The 24,026-nt window shown below is 37.3% G+C and overlaps 2 protein-coding genes across 2 annotated transcripts; one reads left to right on the plus strand and one right to left on the minus strand.

The window, feature by feature from the left end:
* Positions 1-925: 925 nt before the first annotated feature.
* Positions 926-5,978, plus strand: LOC148215369 (vomeronasal type-2 receptor 26-like). The gene is made up of 5 exons (XM_088143633.1): positions 926-1,087; positions 1,436-2,299; positions 3,182-3,412; positions 3,892-4,018; positions 5,080-5,978. Exons 1-5 carry the CDS (start codon positions 926-928, stop codon positions 5,976-5,978), a joined length of 2,283 nt encoding a protein of 760 aa, XP_087999759.1.
* Positions 5,979-13,563: 7,585 nt separating this feature from the next.
* LOC148215370 (vomeronasal type-2 receptor 26-like) lies at positions 13,564-20,426 on the minus strand. Its single transcript, XM_088143634.1, has 6 exons — positions 20,227-20,426; positions 19,329-19,620; positions 17,637-18,473; positions 16,782-17,009; positions 16,162-16,299; positions 13,564-14,451 (listed from the first exon to the last, which is right to left on the minus strand). The coding sequence occupies exons 1-6, from the start codon at positions 20,424-20,426 to the stop codon at positions 13,564-13,566; spliced, it is 2,583 nt and encodes an 860-aa protein (XP_087999760.1).
* Between the last annotated feature and the right edge of the window lie 3,600 nt (positions 20,427-24,026).

Genomic DNA, 24,026 nt, shown 5'->3' on the forward strand with positions numbered 1-24,026 from the left:
ATATCAAAAGCAATCAATATAAATATTTCTAGAGCCACAGAGAGGCAGGAAGGGGGAATGCTGACTCTGTAAGGTTCATTTCCACAAATTCTCCCTCCTGTCTTATCTGCCAGAAATGCTCTTTGAATGATAGACCAGACCTTTTCTCCATCAGCAGAGAGTCATGAAGTTGCTCCTCCTGGTGTTCCTGGTGAACAAAAGAGCTACTCTGAGCTGTCCTGCAAGTGATGCCTTCCCTGTCCCACACGAGTGGTACCAGCCTGGTGATTTTGTCATCGGTGGGATGGTTTCTCATATGCTTTACCATTTTTATGTAATTCCATTCAAACAACATCCTTTTCTAAATCTTTATGATGCACCAATGTAAGAATTTTCCCTTGAATCATCTGACCTTACATACTTCCCTGAACGGAAAAGATTCAGAAGAAATAAATGTATGGGGCTACAGAGAATCTCACCCGAAATCTGTAATTCTTTCTAATTTAGTAAAGTTCCTAGAAAGCTAAATCAACAGAGAAAAGAACAAACAGGACACTTCCTGCCATCCCAGTCTAGTTTAAGCTGAATGCTGCAGTTAAAACTTTAGAAATTACCATAATATGTCCTGTGATGAGTAACTTTCTAAAAAATGTAAAGGAAAATACTGTGTGCAAAGTGTAATTGGATCTTTTACAAAATTATTTAATACTTTAATCAAAGATAAAAATTTATGTTAGTTAGTTGCAAACAATGACCAATCAGGAAGAATTTGCAAAATTATGTTTTTTTAAAAGTGTGTGCTTAATCTATTTGCAGCATAATAACCAAATTCTACCAGCACATCCTTGCCTTGGCCTTTGCTGGGAAGGAGATCAATGAGGACTCCCAGATCTTACCTAACATCACTCTCGGGTTCCACATCTATGACAGTTACTACAATCCAAGGATGACCTACCGCACCACTCTGGATCTGCTCTCCAAATCCAAGAAATTTGTCCCTAATTACAAATGTGATATTCACAAAAATCTCATGGCCATCACTGGAGGATTAGGTTCTGATACATCATCACATATATCTGAAATTGTAGGTTTCTACAAGATTCCACAAGTAAGTATTCAGGGGTGGAGGAGAAAAAATTCTGTTCCTGATGTTTTCTCATAATTAATGAGTATCTGATATTAGGCTTAGTTTTGTATTAAGACTTTTTTCTAAAACTACAAGAGGTGAATGTCGCAGACTATCCACAGACATTTCATACCCCATGGAAGGTTAGAATGTACTGTTTCCTGCTCCTATTAAAACAATTTAACTATTATATGTTTGAAATAATTCCTAGAAAGAATTCTGGCAAAAAAAAAAAAGATCCTCTCTTGGATATATTTACATGAAAGCTAGATCAGAAAAGATCAGTTTTGATCGAACAACTCAACAGAATACTACTCCATTTCTTTTTAGCTGACATATGGCTCATTAGATCGAGAGGAATTTCAGAAGAGGAAGCTATCTTCACTTTATTTCATGGCCCCAAAAGACGACGATCAGCACATTGGGATTATCAAATTGCTTCGTCATTTCAGGTGGACATGGATTGGGACTTTTGTAGTTGATAACAGCAATGGAGAACATTTCTTACAGAAATTGCAGCCCTTACTTTCACGGAATGGAATCTGCTCATCGTTTACACAAAGGCTTCCACAACTAGTCCACGTGGAGGACCTCATAGAACTTTCTTACACATTCTCAAGTATTTCTACTAATTTGATGAATGCCAAAGCAAGTACATTTATTGTCTATGGGGAATCATTGACAATCATGGGGCTCAGAGCTATCACATTTGTAGCAGATCCTGAAAACAAGCAAACTGCATTATTTAGAAAGGTGTGGATCATGACTAGCCAAATTGATTTCACACTATCAGGCTTTCAAATCACATGGGATCTCCAGATGTTCCATGGGGCTATTTCCTTTACTGTTCATTCCAGAGCTGTTGCAGGGTTCAAGGAATTTCTTCAGACCATAAACCCTTATTCAGTCTCCAGAGATGGGTTTCTGCAGGATGTTTGGGGACAATTATTTGATTGTTCATTTCTAAAACCAGAGTTACAACAAATGCCCAGTAGGCTATGTGTTGGGGAGAGAAAGCTGGAGGATCTTCCTGGGCCTGTGTTTGAAATGGAAATGACTGGCCAAAGCTACAGTATCTACAATGCTGTTTATGCTGTGGCTCACGCTTTGAATGCTCTACTCATGTTGGGGTTCAATAAGAAAAAAAGGATGATGGGTAAAAAAACTGACTTTCCAGATCTGCAGGCTTGGCAGGTATTCAGTCTGCATTGGACACTTCCTTTATTTCAATGAGCAGTTTGTTTTAGGATTACCATTACCATCCATTGTGGAAATCCTTACTCTTTTATGCCTCTGGAATCAAGTTCAGTATGAACATCGAGAAACTATTATATATATCATGGTTTAGGTATCACTATGATTTATGTAGGAAATCATCATAGCTTGCACAAGAAGAGATGGTTAAAATGAAGTATCACTTTACATGATCGCTTATATTACTTTCCATTGTCCTCTCAATAAATGACTATTTCTCCAAGATACTTCTGCTTGGATCATGAATATTTCAGGGTTGAGAAGCAGAGAGTTCTCTTCCTATCAGAGTTCAAGGGGAATGAACTGAAAGGAGGTCCTTTTCAGCTATGGCCTCCCTCCTTTGGAACAACTCTATGTTTGAAAGAATATCACCTCTCTCTTCTCTTTCTCCATCTATCTATCAAAGAATGCTTGAGTCTCAGAATCTAAAATCTGGCTAGAGGAAATTGATCATATCTCATTCTCTCAAATAACTTGGTATGAAGGAAGAAGAAAGATAAAATTACGTATGGTCTAGGTTTAATTAGTTGTTTAAATTGTGAACCTAGATCATATTTGAAGGAGGTTATATAATTTTAATAGCCTGTTTTGATTTTGCTTTTTTTGATTAACATTGTTTCTCATCTTTCCTGGACATTCTATGAAATTCATAATAGAATTGACCTGTACATTTCCATGCAATATAGACAATCTATTTTTAAACTGTCCTTATTCGATATTTGTTATTAGAATGGGAAGAATGAATGAATGAAACATAAATATACTGGTCCCTTCCCCTATTGCTTTCCTTTCAACTTCCTTTCTCTTTCATTCTCTTTCAAGCAGCTCCATCCATTTCTTGAAGGCATTTCTTTTAACAATTCAGCTGGAGAGAGAGTCTTCCTGAATGAGAAGCGGGAAGCAACAGGTGGATTTGACCTCATCAACTTGATCACTTTTCTAAACAGATCCTTTCAGAGAGTTAGAGTTGGAAAGTTAGATCCCAGTGCTCCAAAAGGGAAAGAATTATTCATTAATGACAGCTTGATTGTCTGGCATCCAGCTTTTAACCAGGTATGGACTCATTGAAGAAACTATATCTTGATATATCATTATCCCATGAAGAGTTCTTTGTCAGTTAAACCATCTGAAAATAGTCTCTTTGGAAATTTAATTTCTGTTTTTGAAAGAAAAAAAAATGGCATATTCTGTACAAAGGTTGTCCATGATCAAGCATTTACCAAATTAGCAAAATGGCATTACAATTTAAACGGAGATTTTCATATTTAGGTCACAACTCCATTTGAAATCATGATAGTCACATTTTTTCCATAATATTGTCATGCTTCACATTTATTTACTCATCCTGCCCTTCTTCAAGCAGGCCGTTTTGCACATCCTTGCAATTTCTACATCTTTTTAAGGTATAGTATAAATCCAACTAGATAAAATTCCTTACAATTTTGAAGTCAAGAATTCTTTCCCCCCAGAAAGGAGAATTAGAAACAGTTTTTAAAATCTTCCTTTGCAAATTCTTTCTTGTTCATGACCAGGTTCTTCCAATTTCTCGGTGTAATGACTATTGTTCCCCTGGATCATGGAAGAAAGGGGCTGAAGGAAAACAATTCTGTTGCTATGACTGTGTTCCATGTCCAGAAGGGAAGATCTCAGATCAAAATGGTAGGTTAGACATTCCACCAATTTTTCATTCTATAGATTTAAGTGAACTGTAATACACTACTTTAGGGTGAATATAATTAGTAGTTGTACTAGTTCTTCAGGGTGAATGTTTATTTCTCTAACTGTGGATCACAATCCCTTGTTTTATTATTTGTTTTATTTATTATTAAATTTAAATGCTGCCCATCTCCCCTAGGAGTCTTGTTCAAGAGTCAAAGTTTGCCCACACGTTTCCTGCAGATAGTGTTTCCTATAGAGGACCAAAATATATATTCATTGAGCAATAGGTCTTCTACGATCACATGATCTATGTTTATTTATTTATTTTTCACATCTTCAACCTCTTTTGCATTTGGTGTTATTTTCCCTAAGATTGCTCACTCAGTAAACACAATATTACGGATTTTTGTAAACTCAGGATATACTAAGCACTTTTTTTTGGTTAAAAAATGTGTATTGGTGTCTCTTACCTTATGATGTCATGTTCATAACTTATGATGACAAGATAGTCATTCTATCTAACTTCTAGTTAAAGTTTAAACCTTTATGTACCTTTCTTACATTGACAGGAAATTAGGTGGTAATTTTTTCTTGTTGGACCCCAGCTGTTTTTGAGGTGAAAAGTCTTTGAAAAGACTGGCCTTTCCTTAGTTTACTCATTCTTTAGGAAGGAGGAAATTTAAAAGTGTTTAAAGGAAGTATATTGGTTTGCACCTCAGAGTCAGTACTTATGCTTCTTTTACTAAAATCTTCTATCCATCATCACAGTTTCTTTCTCCATGTTTGAAAAATTAGAAAAGTCCAAATTGTCTATATTGTAATACATCTGAACATTTTAGAAAGGGCTGCATTTCAAAGAATAATTGCCCTTCACAATTTACTTTGTTTTATGCCAATCCCAAATGATACCATTGAGGAAAAACTGCATTTTCATATCAACATGATGAAACTAGTAACCAGTGGAAAGAACTCAAAATGAATAACAGGTGGAACCCACTGAGAAAGTAATTTTTAGAAAATATGGAAGGTATAGATGACAAATTCTTTGACTTTTCTTTTAGACATGCATGACTGTTTTGAATGTTCAGAAGATCATTATCCAAATAAAGAAAAGAAAGGATGTATCCTGAAACCGGTGGTCTTTCTAACTTTGGAAGAAACTTTAGGAATTGGTTTAGCCTCCACTGCTCTTTCTTTCTTCTTGTTGACATCTTGGGTACTTGGAACTTTTATTAAGCACAGGGATACTCCCATTGTTAAAGCCAACAACCGCGCCCTCACCTACACCCTCCTTGTCTCTCTTCTGCTCTGTTTCCTCTCCTCTTTCTTCTTCCTCAGCCAACCTGGCCAAGTCACCTGCCTTCTCCAACAATCCACTTTTGGCATCACCTTCTCAGTGGCCATTTCTAGTGTCCTGGCCAAAACCATCACTGTGGTGGTGGCTTTCATGGCCACGAAACCAGGATCTCATATGAGGAAATGGGTGGGGAAAAGATTGGCCTTGACTACTGTCCTTTCCTGCTCTCTTGTCCAAGTATGTATTTATGCTCTTTGGTTGTCAACATCTCCCCCATTCCCTGAGTTGGACATGCACTCAGAAGCCAAAGAAATGATTTTGCAATGCAATGAGGGGTCAGCCACCTTCTTCTATTGCGTCCTGGGCTACATGGGGATCTTGGCCCTCGCCAGCTTTATTGTGGCTTTTCTTGCCCGTAAATTGCCTGACAGCTTTAATGAAGCCAAGTTCATCACCTTCAGCATGTTGGCCTTCTGCAGTGTGTGGGTCTCCTTTTTTCCAGCCTATCTGAGCATGAGAGGAAAAGCCATGGTAGCCGTGGAGGTCTTCTCCATCCTGTCCTCCAGCGCTGCATTAGTAGGATGCATATTTTTTCCAAAATGCTACATCATTGTTTTCAGGCCTCAGCTAAACCAGAAGGAGCAACTAATAAAGAAGAATTAGTACATCAGGTGATCTTTCTCCCTATGAAAAATTTCTGGCAAAAGAGAATAAAAAGACTGTTTGCTGTGTACAGGAAACTTAAGGAGTTGTTATTTCTGTCAAAGGAGGATTTATGGACGATTATTAGTATATTATTACAAGTTATGATAGTTAATATTTTATGAACATGTATTTTGTAAAGAATCATAGGATATTAGTTTTGGGTTGGGTTGGGTTCACAGAAATGTAAAATTTACACAGTTTCTGAAACCTGTAGATATACATGTATTTAAAAGAAATTTTCATGCTGGGACATAACCACTCACTCTCTATCTGTCATTCTATTTCCAATGTAACCTATTATCAGTTTTTAATAATATTGAAAATTTAGTGAAATGAAATGAAATGTATTCTTTCTTTTGCTTCTTCCTTTATTAGAAGTGTTTGTTGGCCAATGACCATTTTAAAGATTGGTTTCATTTGGTTTGATGTTAGAAGTGTGGCATTTGGGATGAAAAGCCATGATGAAATTTGACCCAAATCCTTATAAAAAAATATATACCCCTCTCTTATACAGAGTAGGGAAATAAATGTGAGTGCTCCGCTGGGTGTATGTATGCATGTGTGTTTGTATGTATGTGTGTGTGTGTGTGTGTGTGTGTGTGTGTGTGTATATATATATATATATATATATATATATATATATATATAGTAGGTTTATCTTGATTAGAGTTAGCACAAAACTTTTCTGTGGAATAGTGGAAAAACATGATCTAAACAGGTAAAGGGTTCGGTCTGTTGCTCTTCAGAAGAACAACCCAGAAAGCTCAGAAGAACTGAAAGAGCTCAAGGTTGCTGTGATGGGGAAGTGATTAAAGATTGACTAGGAAAACGGGCTGCCATCCCTATGCCAGCCAGTGAGCATGTGCCGCCAGAGATGCAAGATGAGGAGAAAGGAGAAACTCACACAGATGCAATATTTTGCTTCCTTGAAGAGAGGAAGATGCAGACTCTTCTTGTGGACACTGCTGGTAAAGAGACCATTATGTCATACCAGCGCAAGGCCAGCTCCATGCCTGAACTCATTTGTACAGTGCTATGTTAGGCTTCAAGAATCAGAATGACATGATCAAAACAGTAGATACTGCCATGGGTAAATCCTTCCTTCCTTCCTTCCTTCCTTCCTTCCTTCCTTCCTTCCTTCCTTCCTTCCTTCCTTCCTTCCTTCCTTCCTTCCTTCCTTTCTTTCTTCATTGAGCTTTTCTTCCTTCAAGTTCTCTCTCTGTAATCATTGCGATAGGCAAAAGTGGATTTATTTTTATGGAAATGCTTATGTGTCTTTGGATTAGTGAGACCTTTTAAGGAGCATATAACAAATCATCAAACCTGAACAGAATCTAATTAAAATCCAAGTGATTGGATTCAGGTCCTCCTATATTACGAGTATTACACTATTATAAGCAGAATACAACCACAGAGGAGGGGAAAAAAAGTTACTTGTTTCACCTATTCATTTTTTAGTTCTCATTGAGAAGTGTAAGGTTTAAAATAGAGTTATCTATCATGCTCAACCTGTAGGGGGAAAATCTCCATGTAAGTCTCAGTAATGTTTTTTTTTAGCCAACAAATGATGGATCAAGGATCCATTGTGTTGCATAGAGCCTCACCTTCAGAGTGAGGGCAATCATCCACTTCCCAGTCCAAAGAGGAGTAAGAATTGTCAGTAGAGGTTTCAAGGGGAGAAGGAGAAGGAAGAAGAGACTGACACGCTGTGTCCTGCAGCTGAAGCAGGTCCTGTATCTTTGGTCACATAAAAGGCATTGCAGCCTTCTCTTGTTTGGGGTTTCCTCTTGGCTGAACCTCCGGTTTGTGCCTCCTCTTAATCTTCCTTTTCAAATTCTTTTTTCTTCTTGAAGTTCTATACAGCACTCTAGGATTCCAATCTGATTACTAAAACATCTTGAATAACTCGAAATAAAAGCACTAAAATGAGTAAAACTTCAAAAGCTATTGACAGAGCTGTCACTCCATCACCATCCTGGATCCTTCCACCAAGCTAACAAGGCTTGGAGAATCTAGCTTTCTTGGTTACTATCAGGAGATTTGATACATTGACTCAAAGGCTGTCCAATGGTTGCAGCTGCCACTTCCATGGTTTTTGTACTTTCAATCCATAAACCACTGCATAAATATACTAAAAAGCTAATTCGCATTTTATGAACATATATTTAACGCAGTATCATAGGGTATCGGCTTTGGATTGGTTAGGGTCTCATAAACTAAGAGACTTGCACAAAGGCACCTCTCTCTACATATACAACTAAAGATGCTGTCTCTAAAAAGCGAACATAAGAACCTCATTAAATCACAGGAAAAGAGCTATGCAGCCTCAATTAGGTCAGGACTTGACTCTGAGCAAAAAGTCATAATTGGGCTACATTTTGGTATTCTGCAGCCAGAATGCTGAAAGAACAGAGATTCACCTTTGATATACCAATCTCTGCTGAGGAATGGGAAAACTACTATCAAGACCTGTTTGTTCTTTCAGAACCTGTTGAGAAACAGTTTCTAAGTAGTGATTTATCCCTTACTGAAGCCTCACCCATTTGGCCACCAGTATTAGAAAATGAGATCAAATCTGTCATAAAAGGCTTGAAGAGCAATAAAGCCCCCACGGAGGACTTTCTACCAGCTGAGCTATTAAAAAAGTATCCTGATCAGTGGGGCCTTCTATTGGCAGGTTTATTTACCCACATAAATAATAGCTGCCATATCCCAGCTGGATGGAAGCTGGCCATAGTAGTTCCTATATACAAAAAAAAGGGAATAAAAAGGACCCTATCAATTACAGGCCTGTTAGTCTCATAGATATTGTGGCTAAAATATATGCTAGGTTCTTCTTGAGTTGAGTTGAGAATAGGGTAGACAAAAAGTGTATTGTCATGGAAGAACAAGCCAGCTTTAGACAGAATTGCTCTACTACTGATAATTGCTTTGTCTTGAACCATCTAGTTACAGAATACATCAGTAAGGGGAAACAACTGTTTGCTGCCTTTATAGATCTTAGTGCAGCTTTTGACACAGTAAAAAGAGAAATATTATGGAGGAAATTGACTGTCCTCAAAATGGAACCCAGACTGCTGATGTTGATCAAAGCCCTTTATACAAACCCTAGTTTGAGAGTGTGGTTTGGGATTAATGGAGCCATGACAAGCACTGATATTTATAAAGGGGAAAGACAAGGGTGCATACTTGCAGCTTTGATATTTAGCCTATATGTTAATGACTTACCAGGACTAATGAAGGATCCTGAAGTACATATGCCCAAGGCATGTATTGTACACTACACATAGTGTACAATATACGTATTGTTACCCCTTGCTATATGCTGATGATATGATTTTACTATCATATTTGCAAGTTGGGGTGCATATGCTGTTAAGAAGACTTGGATCCTACTTTCATAATAATTCTCTAATCATTAATCAATCAAAGTCAAAAATTATGGTCTTTGGAAAATAACATCATAACCATAGATGGCTATGACAATAGAGCAAGTTAATACCTTCCCTTACCTAGGGGTAGTCTTCTCTGAGACTGGATCTTGGCTTCCTCATCATCAAAGGAGCTCACTTAAAGCAAGGGCACGTATGAGCTTACTGGTCAGATTAATAAATCATAGCTATCCAGGCTCCTTAGCCCCAATTATCACAGTATGCAAGACCAAGGTTACTCCCATGCTCTTATATGGTGCCGAAGTTTAAAACACATATCAGTATCAGAACAAATGCAATCGGAGCATCTGAGAAGTAACCTGGGTGTGGATAAAAGAACTTCACCTGCTGGAGTTAGAGCCGAATTGGGAATCCATACAATCTGTTCTTTGTCTAAAACAAGGGCTTATAATTATTGGTGCAAAATCAATGCTATGGAAACAGACAGACTCCCAAAATTGTGTCTGTTAGAACAGACAAACTCTCAATTACAGACTTCTTGGATAGCCCAATTGGCAAATTACATTAGGAGCTGTGGTCTCCCTGTCCCATATCCCATTGTTTCCAGAGAACTAGCGAAAAAGATTACCGCACAAAGAATCTTGGATATGGAAGCACAGAAAGATATAGCCACCCTTAGTAAGGATGGCTCACTGAAATGGCTCAGCTGTTATATACCCACCTTCCAAATTGCCAAATATTTAAATACAGAAATGTCCAAATATCTTAGGGTGGCATGTACTTGAGTGAGAGTTGAACAGTTGGACACAATAGTTAAATATGGAAGATTTAACCAAGTCCCTTATAAGGAACACACTTTTATTTGCGGAACTCCAGAGATAGAAGACGTAACACATATATTATTTGAATATCAACTGTATAAAAAAGAGAGGGATCAGTATTTTAGACTGCACATTAGACGAATGACCTATTGGGATCCTAATATTAAAACAGCATATTTCATGTGCGATCAGAATTCAAAAATTACATGTAATACACCCCTTTTTTTCAAAAAAAGAATACAGTAAATCTGCATATGTCGATCTGATCAGGATATATTGTAGGGGTGATACATAAATATGATTTGCATCTTTTTGTCTTTCTTTTTTAATTTTAATTTGTTTCTCTTATCCTATGTTAAATACGGTATATGTTTTTATTAATGCTTTATGTTTTATATTCCATATCCTGATAAGGCATAATGGCTAATCAATAATAAACTGTACGTGCTGTGTGTGCTGAAAGGAAGAAAGAGTTTACTCAGATTGGACCATAAAGAAGGTTGAGCGCTGAAGGATTGATGCTTTTGAACTGTGGTGCTGGAGAAGACTCTTAAGAGTCCCCTGGACTGCTAGGAGGTCAAACCAGTCAATCTTAAAGGAAATCAACCCTGATTGCTCATTGGAAGGATCGATAATGAAGCTCAAGCTCAGATACTTTGGTCACCTAATGCAAAGAGAGATGTCTTTGGAGAAGACCCTGATCCTGGGAAAGATTGAAGGCAAAAGGAGAAGAGGACGGCAGAGGATGAGATGGTTAGATAGCATCACTGAAGCAATGAGCATGAAACTGAGCCAACTCAGGGAGGCAGTGAAGGACAGGAAGGCCTGGCGCAATATGGTTCATGGGGTCACGAAGAGTCGGACACGACTTAACAACTAAGCAGCAACAACAACAACAACTCTTATTCTAAGTTTAAAAAACAACTTCCATTATTTCTATTAATCCATATTATTTCTAATCATCAAATACATACAACAGAACTTCATTTTTTTCAGTAACTCACAAAAGTCCAAAAAAGGTTTCCAGATAGTATTAAAATTACACAATGTCTTATCACGAATCAATGCCGTCAATTTCGTCATCTCTGTTGACTCCATCACTTTCACCATCCATTCTTCCACCATAGATAATATCTTGTCTTTCCATCTGTGTGCATGTAAAAGCCTTGCTGCTGTTATTATATATAAAAATAAAGTTCCGTGAATTTTTTCCAACTGTCTGCCCATCAAACCTAAAAGGAAGGTCTCTGGTTTTGACTATATATTGATCTTCAAAATCTTCTGTATACAGATATGAATCTCAGTCCAAATTTTTTAGCATTTTTACAAGTCCACCAAAGATATAAAATGTTCCTTCATGTTGTTCACATTTCCAACATACATTTGACGTACCTTTATACATTTTAGTTTTTCTGGTGAGAAATACCAGCGATACATCATTGTGTAAAAAAATTATTTAAATTATAACAGTATAAATTTTAGTCCTTTCTGCTACATATTTTCCCATTGTTCCAATTGTATATTATAACCAAAATGTTTAGCCCATTTTACCATATACTCTTTAACTTGTTCATCTTCTGTTACAAATGTCAATAGAAATTAATACATCTTTGCAATTACATGTTTGTCATTAGTCCGTAATTCTATTTCAAATTGAGTCTTGGTATCTTCAAAACTATAAACCTTTTTATCTATTTTAAACCTTTCTTGTACTTCAAGATAAGAAAACCATTGACATGAATATCCCTCTGCTAACAAATCCTCTCTTGTTTTCAATTTAAAATTCCTTTGAGAAAATTCCAGTACATCACCATAAGTTAACTATTTATGTTTCATTGTGATTTCTCTTCTATCAAAAGCTTCTTGTGGAGACAGCCACAAAGGAACTTTTAGGGACAACCTAAATTTATATCTGTTCCATACTGTCAGGATGGCACATTTAATAAAATGGTTTCTAAAATCTACATTAATTTTAACTTTATCATACCATAAATAGCCATGCCACCCAAATCTTAAATCATGTTCCTCTTGTTCCAGTAACCTTCTGTTTCTCAGACTCATCCATTCTTTCATCCAAGCCAAACAACAAGCTGCAAAATAGACTTTTAAATTCAGAGGGCCTAAACCTGCTCTCTCTTTTGCATCTTGTAATAGTTTAAGCTTAATTCTTCATTTTTTTACCCTGCCACACAAATCTAGAGGTATCATTATACCACTGCCTAAATGGGAGATCAGTTGTCATCACAGGTATCCTTTGGAACAAAAATAATATCCTAGGCAATACATTAATTTTGATTACTGAAATCCTGCCCAACAGTGAAATCCTGTTCTGATTTTTGAAGCCTAACAAAGTGTGGTACACATGGTTTAAGTCACAGAGCTGGCCTGACATTGGTGTCTGTATTTTCCTGTCTTCAGGGAAGTAAAATATTGCATCTGTGTGAGTTTCTCCTTTCCTCTCATCTGGTATCTCTGGGTGCACATACTCACTGGCTGGCATAGGGATGGCAGACCATTTTCCTACACAATCACAGCAACCTTGAGCTCATTATGGTTTTGGGGAAGAGGGCTTTCAGGGTTGTTCTTCCAAAAAGCAACAGAACCCAATACCTGCTTAGATCATGTTTTTCCACTATTCCATGGAAAAATTCTGTGCCCACTCTCATCAAGAGAAACCTAAACTTCAGTCAGGGTATGTGTGTGTATGTGTGTATGTACATGCACACATGCAGACACACACACACTCACACAAACATAAATAATGAAATGACATGATGAAAACAATTCATATACAGATACAAAGATACAAACGCTCATAATTTTTCCCTAGGTAATTTCATCTTGGTGGTAGTATTTTGGGTCAAATTTTACCTTGGCTTTTCATGCCAAATGTCACATACACTTCATATAAAGAAGGAGGGAGAAGGAAGAATACATTTCATTTCATTTCATTTCACTAACGTTTCAGTATTATTAAAAACTGACAATAGGTTACAGTGAAAGTAGAATGATGGATAGAAAGTGAGTGATTAAGACCCAGCATGAAACTTTCTTTTAAATAAAGTTATATGTACTAGTTTCAGAAACTCTCTAAATTTTACATTTCAAAGAACCCTAAACAATCCAAAACTGATACCTTAAGATACTGTGTGAATACATCTTCATAAAATGTTAATTAAATATTACAAATCTTAATAATATAATCATAATCCTCCATAAACCCTCCTTTGACAGAAAAAACAACTTCTGTATGTTTCCCGTAGACAGCAAACAGTCTTTCTCTTCTGTTTTGTCAGCAATTTCTCAGAGTGAGAAAGATCAAATGATGTACTAATTCCTCTTTATTAGTTGCTCCCTGTGGTTTAGCTCTGGCCTGAAAACAATGATGAAGCATTTTGGCAAAAAGATGCATCCTACTAATGCAGTGCTGGAGGACAGGATGGAGAAGACCTCCACGGCTACCATGGCTTTTCCTCTTGTGCTCAGATAGGCTGGAAAAAAGGAGACCCACACACTGCAGAAGGCCAACATGCTGAAGGTGATGAACTTGGCTTCATTAAAGCTGTCAGGCAATTTACGGGAAAGAAAGGCCACAATAAAGCTGGTGAGGGCCAAGATACCCATGTAGCCCAGGACGCAGTAGAAGAAGGAGGATGACCCCTCATTGCATTGTAAAATCATTTCTTTGGCTTCTGAGTAAATGTCTAACTCGGGGAATGGGGGAGATGTTGACAACCAAAGAGCACAAATACATACTTGGACGAGAGAGCAGGAAAGGACAGTAGTCAAGGCCAATCTTTTCCCCACCCATTTCCTCATATGAGATCCTGGTTTCGTGGCCATGAAAGCAACCACCACAGTGATGGTTTTGGCCAGGACACTCGAAATGGCCACTGAGAAGGTGATGCCAAAAGTGGATTGTCGGAGAAGGCAGGTGACTTGTCCAGGTTGGCTGAGGAAGAAGAAAGAGGAGAGGAAACAGAGCAGAAGAGAGACAAGGAGGGTGTAGGTGAGGGCCCGGTTGTTGGCTTTAACAATGGGAGTATCCCTGTGTTTAATAAAAGTTCCAAGTATCCAAGATGTCACAAAGAAGAAACAAAGAGCAGTGAAGGCTAAACCAATTCCTAAAGTTTCTTCCAAAGTTAGAAAGACCACCGGTTTCAGGATACATCCTTTCTTTTCTTTATTTGGATAATGATCTTCTGAACATTCCAAACAGTCATCCATATCTGGAAGAAAAGTCAAGGAATTTGTCATCCATCCATTCCATATGTTTGAAAATTACTTTATGAGTGGCTGGCAACTGTTTTTAATTTTGAGTTCTTTTGACTGATTGCCAGTTTGATAGTTTTATAATAATAAACTGTTTACCAGTTTGATCATGTTTATATGAAAATGCAGTTTTTCCTCAATGGTATCATTCAGGAATGGCATGAAATAAAGTAAAATGTAAAGGGCAATTATTCTTTGAAATACAGCCCTTTTTAAATTTTCCAATTTTTTGAAATTTATTACAATATAGACAATTTGGACTTTTTCCATTTTTCCAAAACACAGAGAGGAAAAATGTGATGATGGACATAAGACTTTAGTAAGAGAAGCAGAAGTACTGACTCTGTGGTGCAATCCAATATAGTCCCTTTAAACTGTTTTAAGTTTCCTCCTTCCTAAAGAGTGAGTTAGCTAAGGAAAGATCAGTCTTTTTATCTGGAAAAAACAGAGGAAAAATGAAGCAAAAGCAAAAATAATCACCTAATTTTCCTGTCAAGATAAGAAAGGTGTAGTAGTCTGATATGTGTATTTTATCCTGAGTTTTATGATCTTTCTGTGTTCTATGTGTAGAATACTAGTTGGTTCTACAAACACCCATGCTATGTCCCCTTGATGATAGAACATCTGATCCATTTATAAATCTTCCTTTGTCTGCTGAAGCTTATTTGTTTTATAGTTATTTTCAGGATTTCATTAAAGGTAAGGCACAGAAAATGGCAGATCAAGTGGAAAAAAAGTCAGCACTTATTCACAGGTAAACTGATTTGAGCCAATCAAAAGGTTGTTTGTTGAACTGTACAGTATCATTATTGATTTAAACTTAAAGGAGAAGTTTAACCTGATTCTCCTAATTTCTATCCCACCTTGAAAAAAGGAGATTAATGGTCCTCAAATCATACTGTAATGTGGGCCGGAAAGGAAAGGAAAGGAAAGGAAAGGAAAGGAAAGGAAAGGAAAGGAAAGGAAAGGAAAGGAAAGGAAAGGAAAGGAAAGGAAAGGAAAGGAAAGGAAAGGAAAGATAAAGATGTTTTTGATGCCCATAGACTAAAATAATATGTTCATATGCTTTTTTGGGGAAAGAAGAAGGTACTTTGACCTTGTCTTTTTCCAGCACAGTTTTTCTTTAATTCCTAGTCTACCCCACAGATTAAATTGTATTTAGCTGGTCATCTCCCATTCAAATATTTGTTAGGTCAGACATTGCTTAGCCGGACTTCCAATGAATACGTTGTTATCACAAATTATGGAGAAGACATCATAGGGAGAAGAAAGTACTATCCATTTTTTTAAAAAAATGCTTAATATATTGCGAATTTTAAAAAAATCACTACATTTGGTTACTGAGTGAACTATCTTAGGAAAAAGAACACCAAATGCAAATGAATTTGAAAATGTGAAAAATAAATAAAAAGATGTAGATCAGGTGATCATATAAGATCTATGGCTCAATGCATATGTATTTTGTGCCTCTATAGGAAACACTACCTGCAGAAATTTTATGGGTAAACTCTGACTCCTGAACAACAAATTTTGATCCACAGGTAGGGAAATGAATATTCACCCAGAAGAACTAGTAAAACTACTAGTTACATGCATCCTAAGGTAGTGTATTACAGTTTGCTTAAGTCTATAGAATGAAAAATTCTATGGTGGAATGTCTAACCTACCATTTTGATTTGAAATCTTCCCTTCTGGGCATGGAACACAGTCATAGCAACAGAATTGTTTTCCTTCAATACTTCTCTTCCAGTATCCAAGGGAACAATGGTCATTACACAGAGAAAGTGGAAGAACCTGGTCATAAACATGAAAGATTTTGCAAAGGGAGATATTTAAAAGAGTTCCTAATTTTCCTCCTTTCTGAGAGGAAAGAGTTCTTGAGTTCCAAAATGGCTAATGAATTTTATCTAGTTGGATTTATAGTAGATTTTAAAAAGATGTTGACATTAGAAGGATGTGCAAAAGGGCCTGGTTGAAGAAGGGCAGGGTGAGTAAATAAATGTGCATTATGACAATGTTATGAAACTGTGCAACTGAGATGATTTCAAATGGAATTGCAACCCAATATGAAAATCTCACTTTTACATTGTAATGTAATTTTGTCAATTTGGTAAAAGCTTAATCATGGACAACATTTGTACATCATATGCCCTTTTTTTGTCTCAAAAACAGAAATTAGATTTGTGAAAACACCATGTTCAGTATGGTTTAACAGAAAAATACATCTTCATGGGATCATAATGGATCAATGTGTAGCCCGTTCAATGAGTCCATACCTGGTTAAAAGCTGGGTGCCAGACAATCAAGTCTTCATCTATGAAAAATTCTTTCCCTTTTGGAGCACTGGGATCTAACTTTCCAATTTTAACTCTCTGAAAGGATCTGTTTGGAAAAGTGATTATGTTGAGGATGTCAAAGCCACCTGGACCTTCTCTGTTGTCTTTAAAGAAGACTCTTTCTCCAACTGAGTTGTTAAAAGAAATCCCTTGAAGAAACTTGTGGAGCTATTTGAAGGACGATAAGAAACAGGGAGTCAAAAAAACCACAACGCAACCAGGATCAAAGTATTAACATTTCCCTTTCTTTTAATCCTGCTTTGTGGGAGACCAAAGAACATTTCCTGGCTTGAAATATTGAGGAACAAAATGTCAACCCACAAAGAACTATCAAGAATTTAGATATGCAACTCACTTTTATTTTATTAATTAATGATTACAAATAGTTTAAAGCATCAAGCTCAGTAATTCTCCTGGAAGTTTACCATAAGTATAAAAATCCCCCAATCTCAGGGAAGCATGTTGGGCAAAAAGCAAAGAAATATTGCCTTCTGACACATCATCACTGAATTCTTCTTGGAACCAGGCTGAAGGAACTTACAAGATAGGCCAATTCTATGTGGAGATGAAATGGTTCTTTATGGAATCAAGGGTGATATATCAATCCCATTGACCAGACTCAAATTTGCAAAGACATAGTTATTTTCCATCCTTTTTTATTCTATACCATAAAATGACATCCTACACTGTTACTTTGTTGCCTCAGTATCTATATTGATATTTGGCCATAGTCCAGGGCAAACAAACCATATTAAGATGTGTATCAGAATGACTATTCAGTGAAAAAGAGGTTACCTGCCAAGGATGCAGATTGGGAAATTCAAACCTTTCAAGATTCTGTTTGGATTGTGATCTCACTGTCTTCTGCAAAGAATGTGCCAATGCATGAACAGCATTGTAAATACTGTAACTTTCGCCAGTCATCTGCAACTCAAATAGAGGCCCAGGAAGATTCTCCAAATTCTCTTCTCCACTGCAGGTTTCACTCATCATTGAGGGTGATTCTGCATTTGACAATGAACAGTCAAACCCTTGTCCCCAAAATTCTTGAAGAAATCCGTCTTTGTGGGTTGAAGGTTTGATGACTTGAAGAAATTCTTTGAATCCATGAATGTCTCTTGAATGAACAGTAAAGGACAGAGCCCCACTGAACATCTGGAGATCCCAACCCCTTTGAAGTCCTGTCAGTATGAAATCAATTGGGTTCATCAGGATCCAAACCTTTCCAAATGATGCACTCTCTTTATTTTCAGGATTATGTAGAAACATAACAGTTCTGAGCCACACAATAGTAAATGATTCACCATAAACAGGAAAAGCATTTGCTCTCTGATCTATCAATTTATTAAAAATAATTGGGATTACATCAAGAAATTCTACCAAGTTTTCTAAATCAACATGTTGTGGAAATTTTTGTGTGAAAGCTAAGCAGATGCCATTCTGGGAAAGCAATGGCTGTAGTTTCTGCAAGAAATGTTCTGCCTTATTACTATCCAAAGTAAAGACTCCAATCCATGTCCATCCAAAATGGAGAAGAAGTCGTATAACTCCAATGTACTGATGGTTCTCATTTGGGACCATGCAGTAAAATGAAGTTAACTTAATAGTCTGGGCAGAGGAGCCATAGGTCAACTGAAAAAAGAAGAAAAAGGAGGGTCATTGTTCCAGAGGATCAAGGCAAAAAATATGGAAAAATGATTGCTGGATGGAACCTGAATTAAGGTGTCCCTACACTGAAATTACATGTATATCATGGCAGTTCTGATGAAAATATAGAAGCAATTGAAACCCCAAGGTGAAATAGTTCTCAACTTTGGAATATAGCCGGATTATAAACCAAACTTTGCTTCTTAATATAGAGTTCCAGAATGCTCATCACCATGAACACCTGGAAACCTACTGTCTGAGCATGTGAACTCTTCCCAGGCTAAGGAAAGAATTCTCCAGAGCTAGACATATTGGATTACCTTCTGCTCTTCTCTATGGCAAATATAATAAAATACCTATCCATGAAAGACTGTCTCCATAAGATTCTGGAGAAATAGAAACAGTCAAGCATGTCCTTTACTGCAATGATAATAGACATCTCCAAAAGGACCATACAAGACCAATCCTCCAACTATTCCAAGGCAAAACAATTGAGTTTTATACTAACTATTATGATCAGAAGCCAAACAAGACATAGGAAGGAGACTTGCCACCTATTGCCGGCAGCTGGCTGTCAGTAAAAACACGATGTCAGTTGACCCTCTCAAATAAATTTAATTTTCTTGTTCTTCAATTTATCTTTTTAATTTTAATTTTCTGATCTATAATTGTAAAGAAAGATTGTGATTTTTTAGCTTGGATTACTTTGAGCCAACTTATTGAGCTGTGGGAAAAAATTGCAGAAGGGAGAGCAAGTTGGACTCAGTTGAACTTGCATGACAAAAAACTAATTTCTAATATTAAATACAAAAGAAGTCAAAATTTCTCTGCCCAAACTACCTGTGGAATCTTGTAGACATTTATACTTTCTGCCATATAGGATGAAGTATCAGACGTAAGTCCTCCAACGATGGCCATGAGATTTTTATGGCGATCACATTTGTAGTTCAGGACAAATTCCTTGGATTTGAAAAGCAGGTCCAAAGTGGTGCGATAGGTCATCCTTGGATTGTAGTAACTGTCATAGATGTGGAACCCAAGAGTGGTGTTAGGTAAGATCTGGGAATCCTCATTGATCTCCTTCACAGCAAAGGCCAAGGCAAGGACGTGCTGGTAGAATTTTGGGACCACACTGCCAATAGGTTAAATACACCCATTGAAAAAGTAATTTTACAATTCTTGTAAAAAAATCATTTCTATATGAATAACAGACATTTCTGGCTCTTATGGAAATAGGAAGATGATAGCTTTTCTAAAATATTAAATAATTTCTACAGAATTCAAATGTACTTTTTATAAGTTATTTCTATGATTTGCAAGAAAATATGTACTACTACAAATAAAACTATGGATATTTTTTCAAGGTACCACATTTATTTTCTATCAATTTAGCACAAAATAGATTGCAAACAGATTCAGCAAGTATTGCTTATGTAATGTTTTTGTGTTTTGTCAAGAGTGATAATGCAGAACTTCTTTTTAATTACCTTAAGCTCACTAAATGTTTTTCAAAAGATTTCTTGCACCAAAGTTCCATGTATTTCATGAGAGACTTTAACACAATGGAAAGAAAATTATTTCTTCTCCCACAACCAGATAGTTTTGAAATACAAAGAAGGCTTAGAATATCTACCAACACCTCCATTTATGCTCAAACAGTTATTTACTCATATAAGCAATATTTTGAGACCTAGCTAAGATGAGAAAATTCATGGGAAGAAAAAACAAAAACCCTTACTTTGGTAACTGGTAAGGTTTTAGAGAAGAATGTTCCTTAAATTGAATTTCGTTAAAGTTGTAAAAAATATGAGATACCATCCCACCAATGATGAAGTCACCAGGCTGGTACCACTCATGTGGAACAGGGAAGGCATCACTTGCAGGACAGCTCAGAGTTGCTCTTTTGTTCACCAGGAACACCAGGAGGAGCAACCTCATGACTCTCTGATTATGCAGAAAATGTCTGGGTCTATCATTCAAAGATAAGTTCTGGCAGATAAGACAGGAGGGAGAACTTGTGGAAATGAACCTGACAGAGTCAGCATTCCCCCTTCCTGCCTCTCTGTGGCTCTAGAAATATTTATATAGATTGCTTTTGATTTCCTATTCCCTTCTGCACAGACCTTTTGCTGTTTTGGCCTACTAGAATAATAGAGTGATTTCAGTAATACATGAGGGACATAATTATCATTGAACCATTAGAAACCTGGCAATTTTTCTTCATGTAAGTAGTCAACTTCTTTCTCTACTTTGGGTGACATAATAAGTGACTGATGCTTAACCAGTTTTGAAAATACCTGGAAGAATAGAATTGGGAAGTCTGAGATGACAAAATTGCCCTAATTCTAGAAATCAGGACCATTGTTAAATTTTACCAATGGATCAGAAAACTCTATTTCCTTGTAAAATGACTTGGGAAATGGTGAAAGTTCCACTGTGTGGTACAGATTAGCATGTCTTGGTTTGAGAATCCTTTAGAAACTAGCTATAACAGAATGCTGAAATAGAAAATTATTGACCCCAAATGGAAAAAGAAGAAACCCCTATTAAGAGCACAGGAGGAGACAGGGATGTTTGTAAAAGTAAAGTAAAGCATGTTTTATGTTTATCTTATATGTGGGTTTTATAATAAGGGGAGAATTGTTTTTCACCAGGAACTCATAACTATGATGCTATAGGATCTATAAGTAGTTCTTCCTTCCTTCCTTCCTTCCTTCCTTCCTTCCTTCCTTCCTTCCTTCCTTCCTTCCTTCCTTCCTTCCTGCCTGCCTGCCTGCCTGCCTTCCTCCCTTCCTCCCTTCCTCCCTTCCTCCCTTCCTCCCTTCCTCCCTTCCTCCCTTCCTGCCTTCCTGCCTTCCTGCCTTCCTGCCTTTCTTCTTCCCTTCTTCCCTTCTTCCTTCTTCTTCCTTTCTTAATTTTAGGGTTCCATGTGGAACATTTAAGGTACTTCCAGATATCCTCCAGTGATAGGCACAACAAGGAGGTTTTCTTGACTGGTTCATTGAAATGAATTTAAGTGGATAGCTTCTGCCTTTGAGGATCAACCCTCAACACTAAAGGAAGAAACAGTCAAGAAATAAACCACAGATTAGCACTTGGTAGAACAGCCATGAAGGCCTTGGAAAAGATATTCAAATGCTGTAATATGTCTATATGTACAAAGATCAGAATCAGGCAAGCCATGGTATTCCCTGCGACACTCTATGGAAGTGAAAGTTGGACTTTCAAAAAGCAGGATAGGAAGAGTATTGATGCTTTGAACTTTGGTGTTGGGAATACTCCTGAGAATACCATGGACAGCCAAGAAAACAAACCGATAGATCATCAGACAATTCAACCCAGATTTCTTATGTGAAGCACAAATGGCCCAGCTGGGAATGATACAAATAGATGGGTTTTTATATAAATTCTGAATTATGTATACAGCTTGTTAAGAATCTATTTCTTTGGATAATTGCAGAGAGAAATATAATAATGCTAATGGATTCTCAGGAAGACTATTTGGAGTAAAATAAGCACTGGTGGCTGTTTTTCTACCCCAATGGTTGCTTTATGAAGCTACTACCCGAGACAGGTTTTTGATAATGAGAATATGCCAATACCATATGAGAATAAACCAATGAACCAATGAGAATAAGCCAATTTGCTAAGCACTTTTAGATTAACTGAGGGATCCTTCTGGAAAGAAGTTTGAAGTTATCATGAAGATGAAAAAGCTCTGGATAATAATAAAATTCCCTCTTTCTAACCTCAGTTACCTCCTGGACAATTATCATGGATAGGTTCAAGTGACCAGAATAAACTAATAAGAAGGGGAGTGAGGTTCAGAAGTTGCTGACCTAAAATTCTCAGAATTCCTAACCATTGGTTATGCTTGATTGCTAGGAATTGGCTTTATTAAGACCCATGACCAGTGTTCAAATCAAGAGTTACTTCCTTTTTAAAATGTGAAACCTGAATTGAATAGACTGCAAGGGGGCGGGGAGCTTAAACCCAAAGGTCACTAAATTGAAAATCACAACATTTATGTCAATTTACACATGATATAATTTTACTTGCATCAGCCAAACTACTATACTTCTGGAGAGTTGTCAGACTTGCGATATGGCAACATTGTACTACAGGTAGTCCTTGTTTAGTGACCATTCACAGTTACGATGGTGATGAAAAAGACCCTTTACGACCAGTCCTCACATTACAACCTTTGCAGGTCTGTAAATAAAGGAAGCTGAAGTAAGATCTTAAGCACAGTCACAGTTTCACTTAGCAACCACTTTGCTTAACAACCAAGTTGCTGGCCCCAATTGTAGTTGCTAAACAAAACTACATGTATAGTGATTCCACTCCTACTTGGATGGCAATTTCTAGAAGGTGATGGTGGGGGATTACTCTTCTGCCTCATGGTGATTGGGTTATGGAGTCCCTCAGGGCTTTTTCTGGCCTAAAGGTTGTAATAAAGGTTTTAATTTGATTTGAGTCCCTCAGGGCTCCATTTGGTCTCCTGTACTCCTTAAGATCTACATGAAGCTGCTGGGATAGGTTATCCAAGGATGTAGGATAAGGAGCCATCAATATTTGAATGGCACCCAGCTATACCTTTCCTTCTTATCTAGCACAGGTGAGGCTGTTGACATTCTGAAACAGCACTTAGGTAGGATAATAGTTTGCTTCCGGGTCCAATTCAAGGTGTTGGTTATCACTTTTAAAGCCCTACATGGCATGGGACCAGGTTATCTAAGGGACTGCCTCTGCCCCATGATTTCAACCCATCCCACCTGATCACACAGAGCGGGCATGCTTTGGACCCCCTCAGTAAAAGAACTCTGATTAGCAGGGTCCAGAAGGTGGGCCTTCTCTGCAGTAGCCCCCGCTTTTTGGAACATTCTGCCCCCAGAGGTGCGATTGGGCCCCTCACTCCTGGCCTTCTGAAGGGCTTTGAAGACCTGGTTCTGTCACTTGGCCTGGGGTGGGGAGGGAATGCTTCAAGCGTGGGGATGGCTAGCCCCATAGAGGCCTGCTGTCTTCAGCCCCAGATTCTTCATCTTCTTGGACTCTCCTTTTCCTTTTTTTTAGTATTTTTTAAAAATTTTTGATGTTTTATGTATTTATATATATTTATGGTTTTAATGTTTCGTGTGAGTTGCCCAGAGTCCCCCACTGGGGGGAGATGGGCGGGGGAGAAATTTAATAAATAAATAAATAAAATAAATAAATAAAAATAAATAAATAATGGGCTAGATGAGATTGGTTTTGATCTTAAAGCCCTAAAGAGCATAGGACCTTCTTCCATATGTACCTACCTGGACTTTAAGATCATCTATGAGGCCTCCTCCAGGTCTCCTGACCAAAGGAATGACATGGGCTCTACAAGGAGGAAAGCTTTGTCTGTGGTGGTACTCTATTGATGGAATCCCCTCCCAAGATAGGCTCAACTGGCCCTCCCATTAGAATTGTTTTGGCACTGGGTGATGACTTTTCTATTTTCCCAGGCTTTAAATTGCTTTTAAATTATATTTTAATTGCTTTAGATTTTAAATG

Source organism: Python bivittatus, unplaced genomic scaffold (assembly GCF_059951505.1).
Source record: "Python bivittatus isolate LINGU-HERP-01145 unplaced genomic scaffold, Pbiv_v1 ctg000360_np1212, whole genome shotgun sequence".
Lineage (NCBI taxonomy): Eukaryota > Metazoa > Chordata > Lepidosauria > Squamata > Pythonidae > Python > Python bivittatus.

What these genes read in the sequence shown, in the direction of transcription:
- LOC148215369 (XM_088143633.1), top strand. Translation starts at nt 926, where the DNA reads ATGACCTACCGCACCACTCTGGATCTGCTCTCCAAATCCAAGAAATTT. An exon ending in CAGATCTGCAGGCTTGGCAG is followed by an intron (nt 2,300 to 3,181) that starts GTATTCAGTCTG and finishes TTCTCTTTCAAG; the next exon opens with CAGCTCCATCCATTTCTTGA. An exon ending in GGCATCCAGCTTTTAACCAG is followed by an intron (nt 3,413 to 3,891) that starts GTATGGACTCAT and finishes GTTCATGACCAG; the next exon opens with GTTCTTCCAATTTCTCGGTG.
- LOC148215370 (XM_088143634.1), bottom strand. Translation starts at nt 20,426, where the DNA reads ATGAGGTTGCTCCTCCTGGTGTTCCTGGTGAACAAAAGAGCAACTCTG. An exon ending in ATGTCTACAAGATTCCACAG is followed by an intron (nt 18,474 to 19,328) that starts GTAGTTTGGGCA and finishes TTCTTTTTTCAG; the next exon opens with TTGACCTATGGCTCCTCTGC. An exon ending in ATCAAAATGGTAGGTTAGAC is followed by an intron (nt 14,452 to 16,161) that starts ATTCCACCATAG and finishes GATATGGATGAC; the next exon opens with TGTTTGGAATGTTCAGAAGA.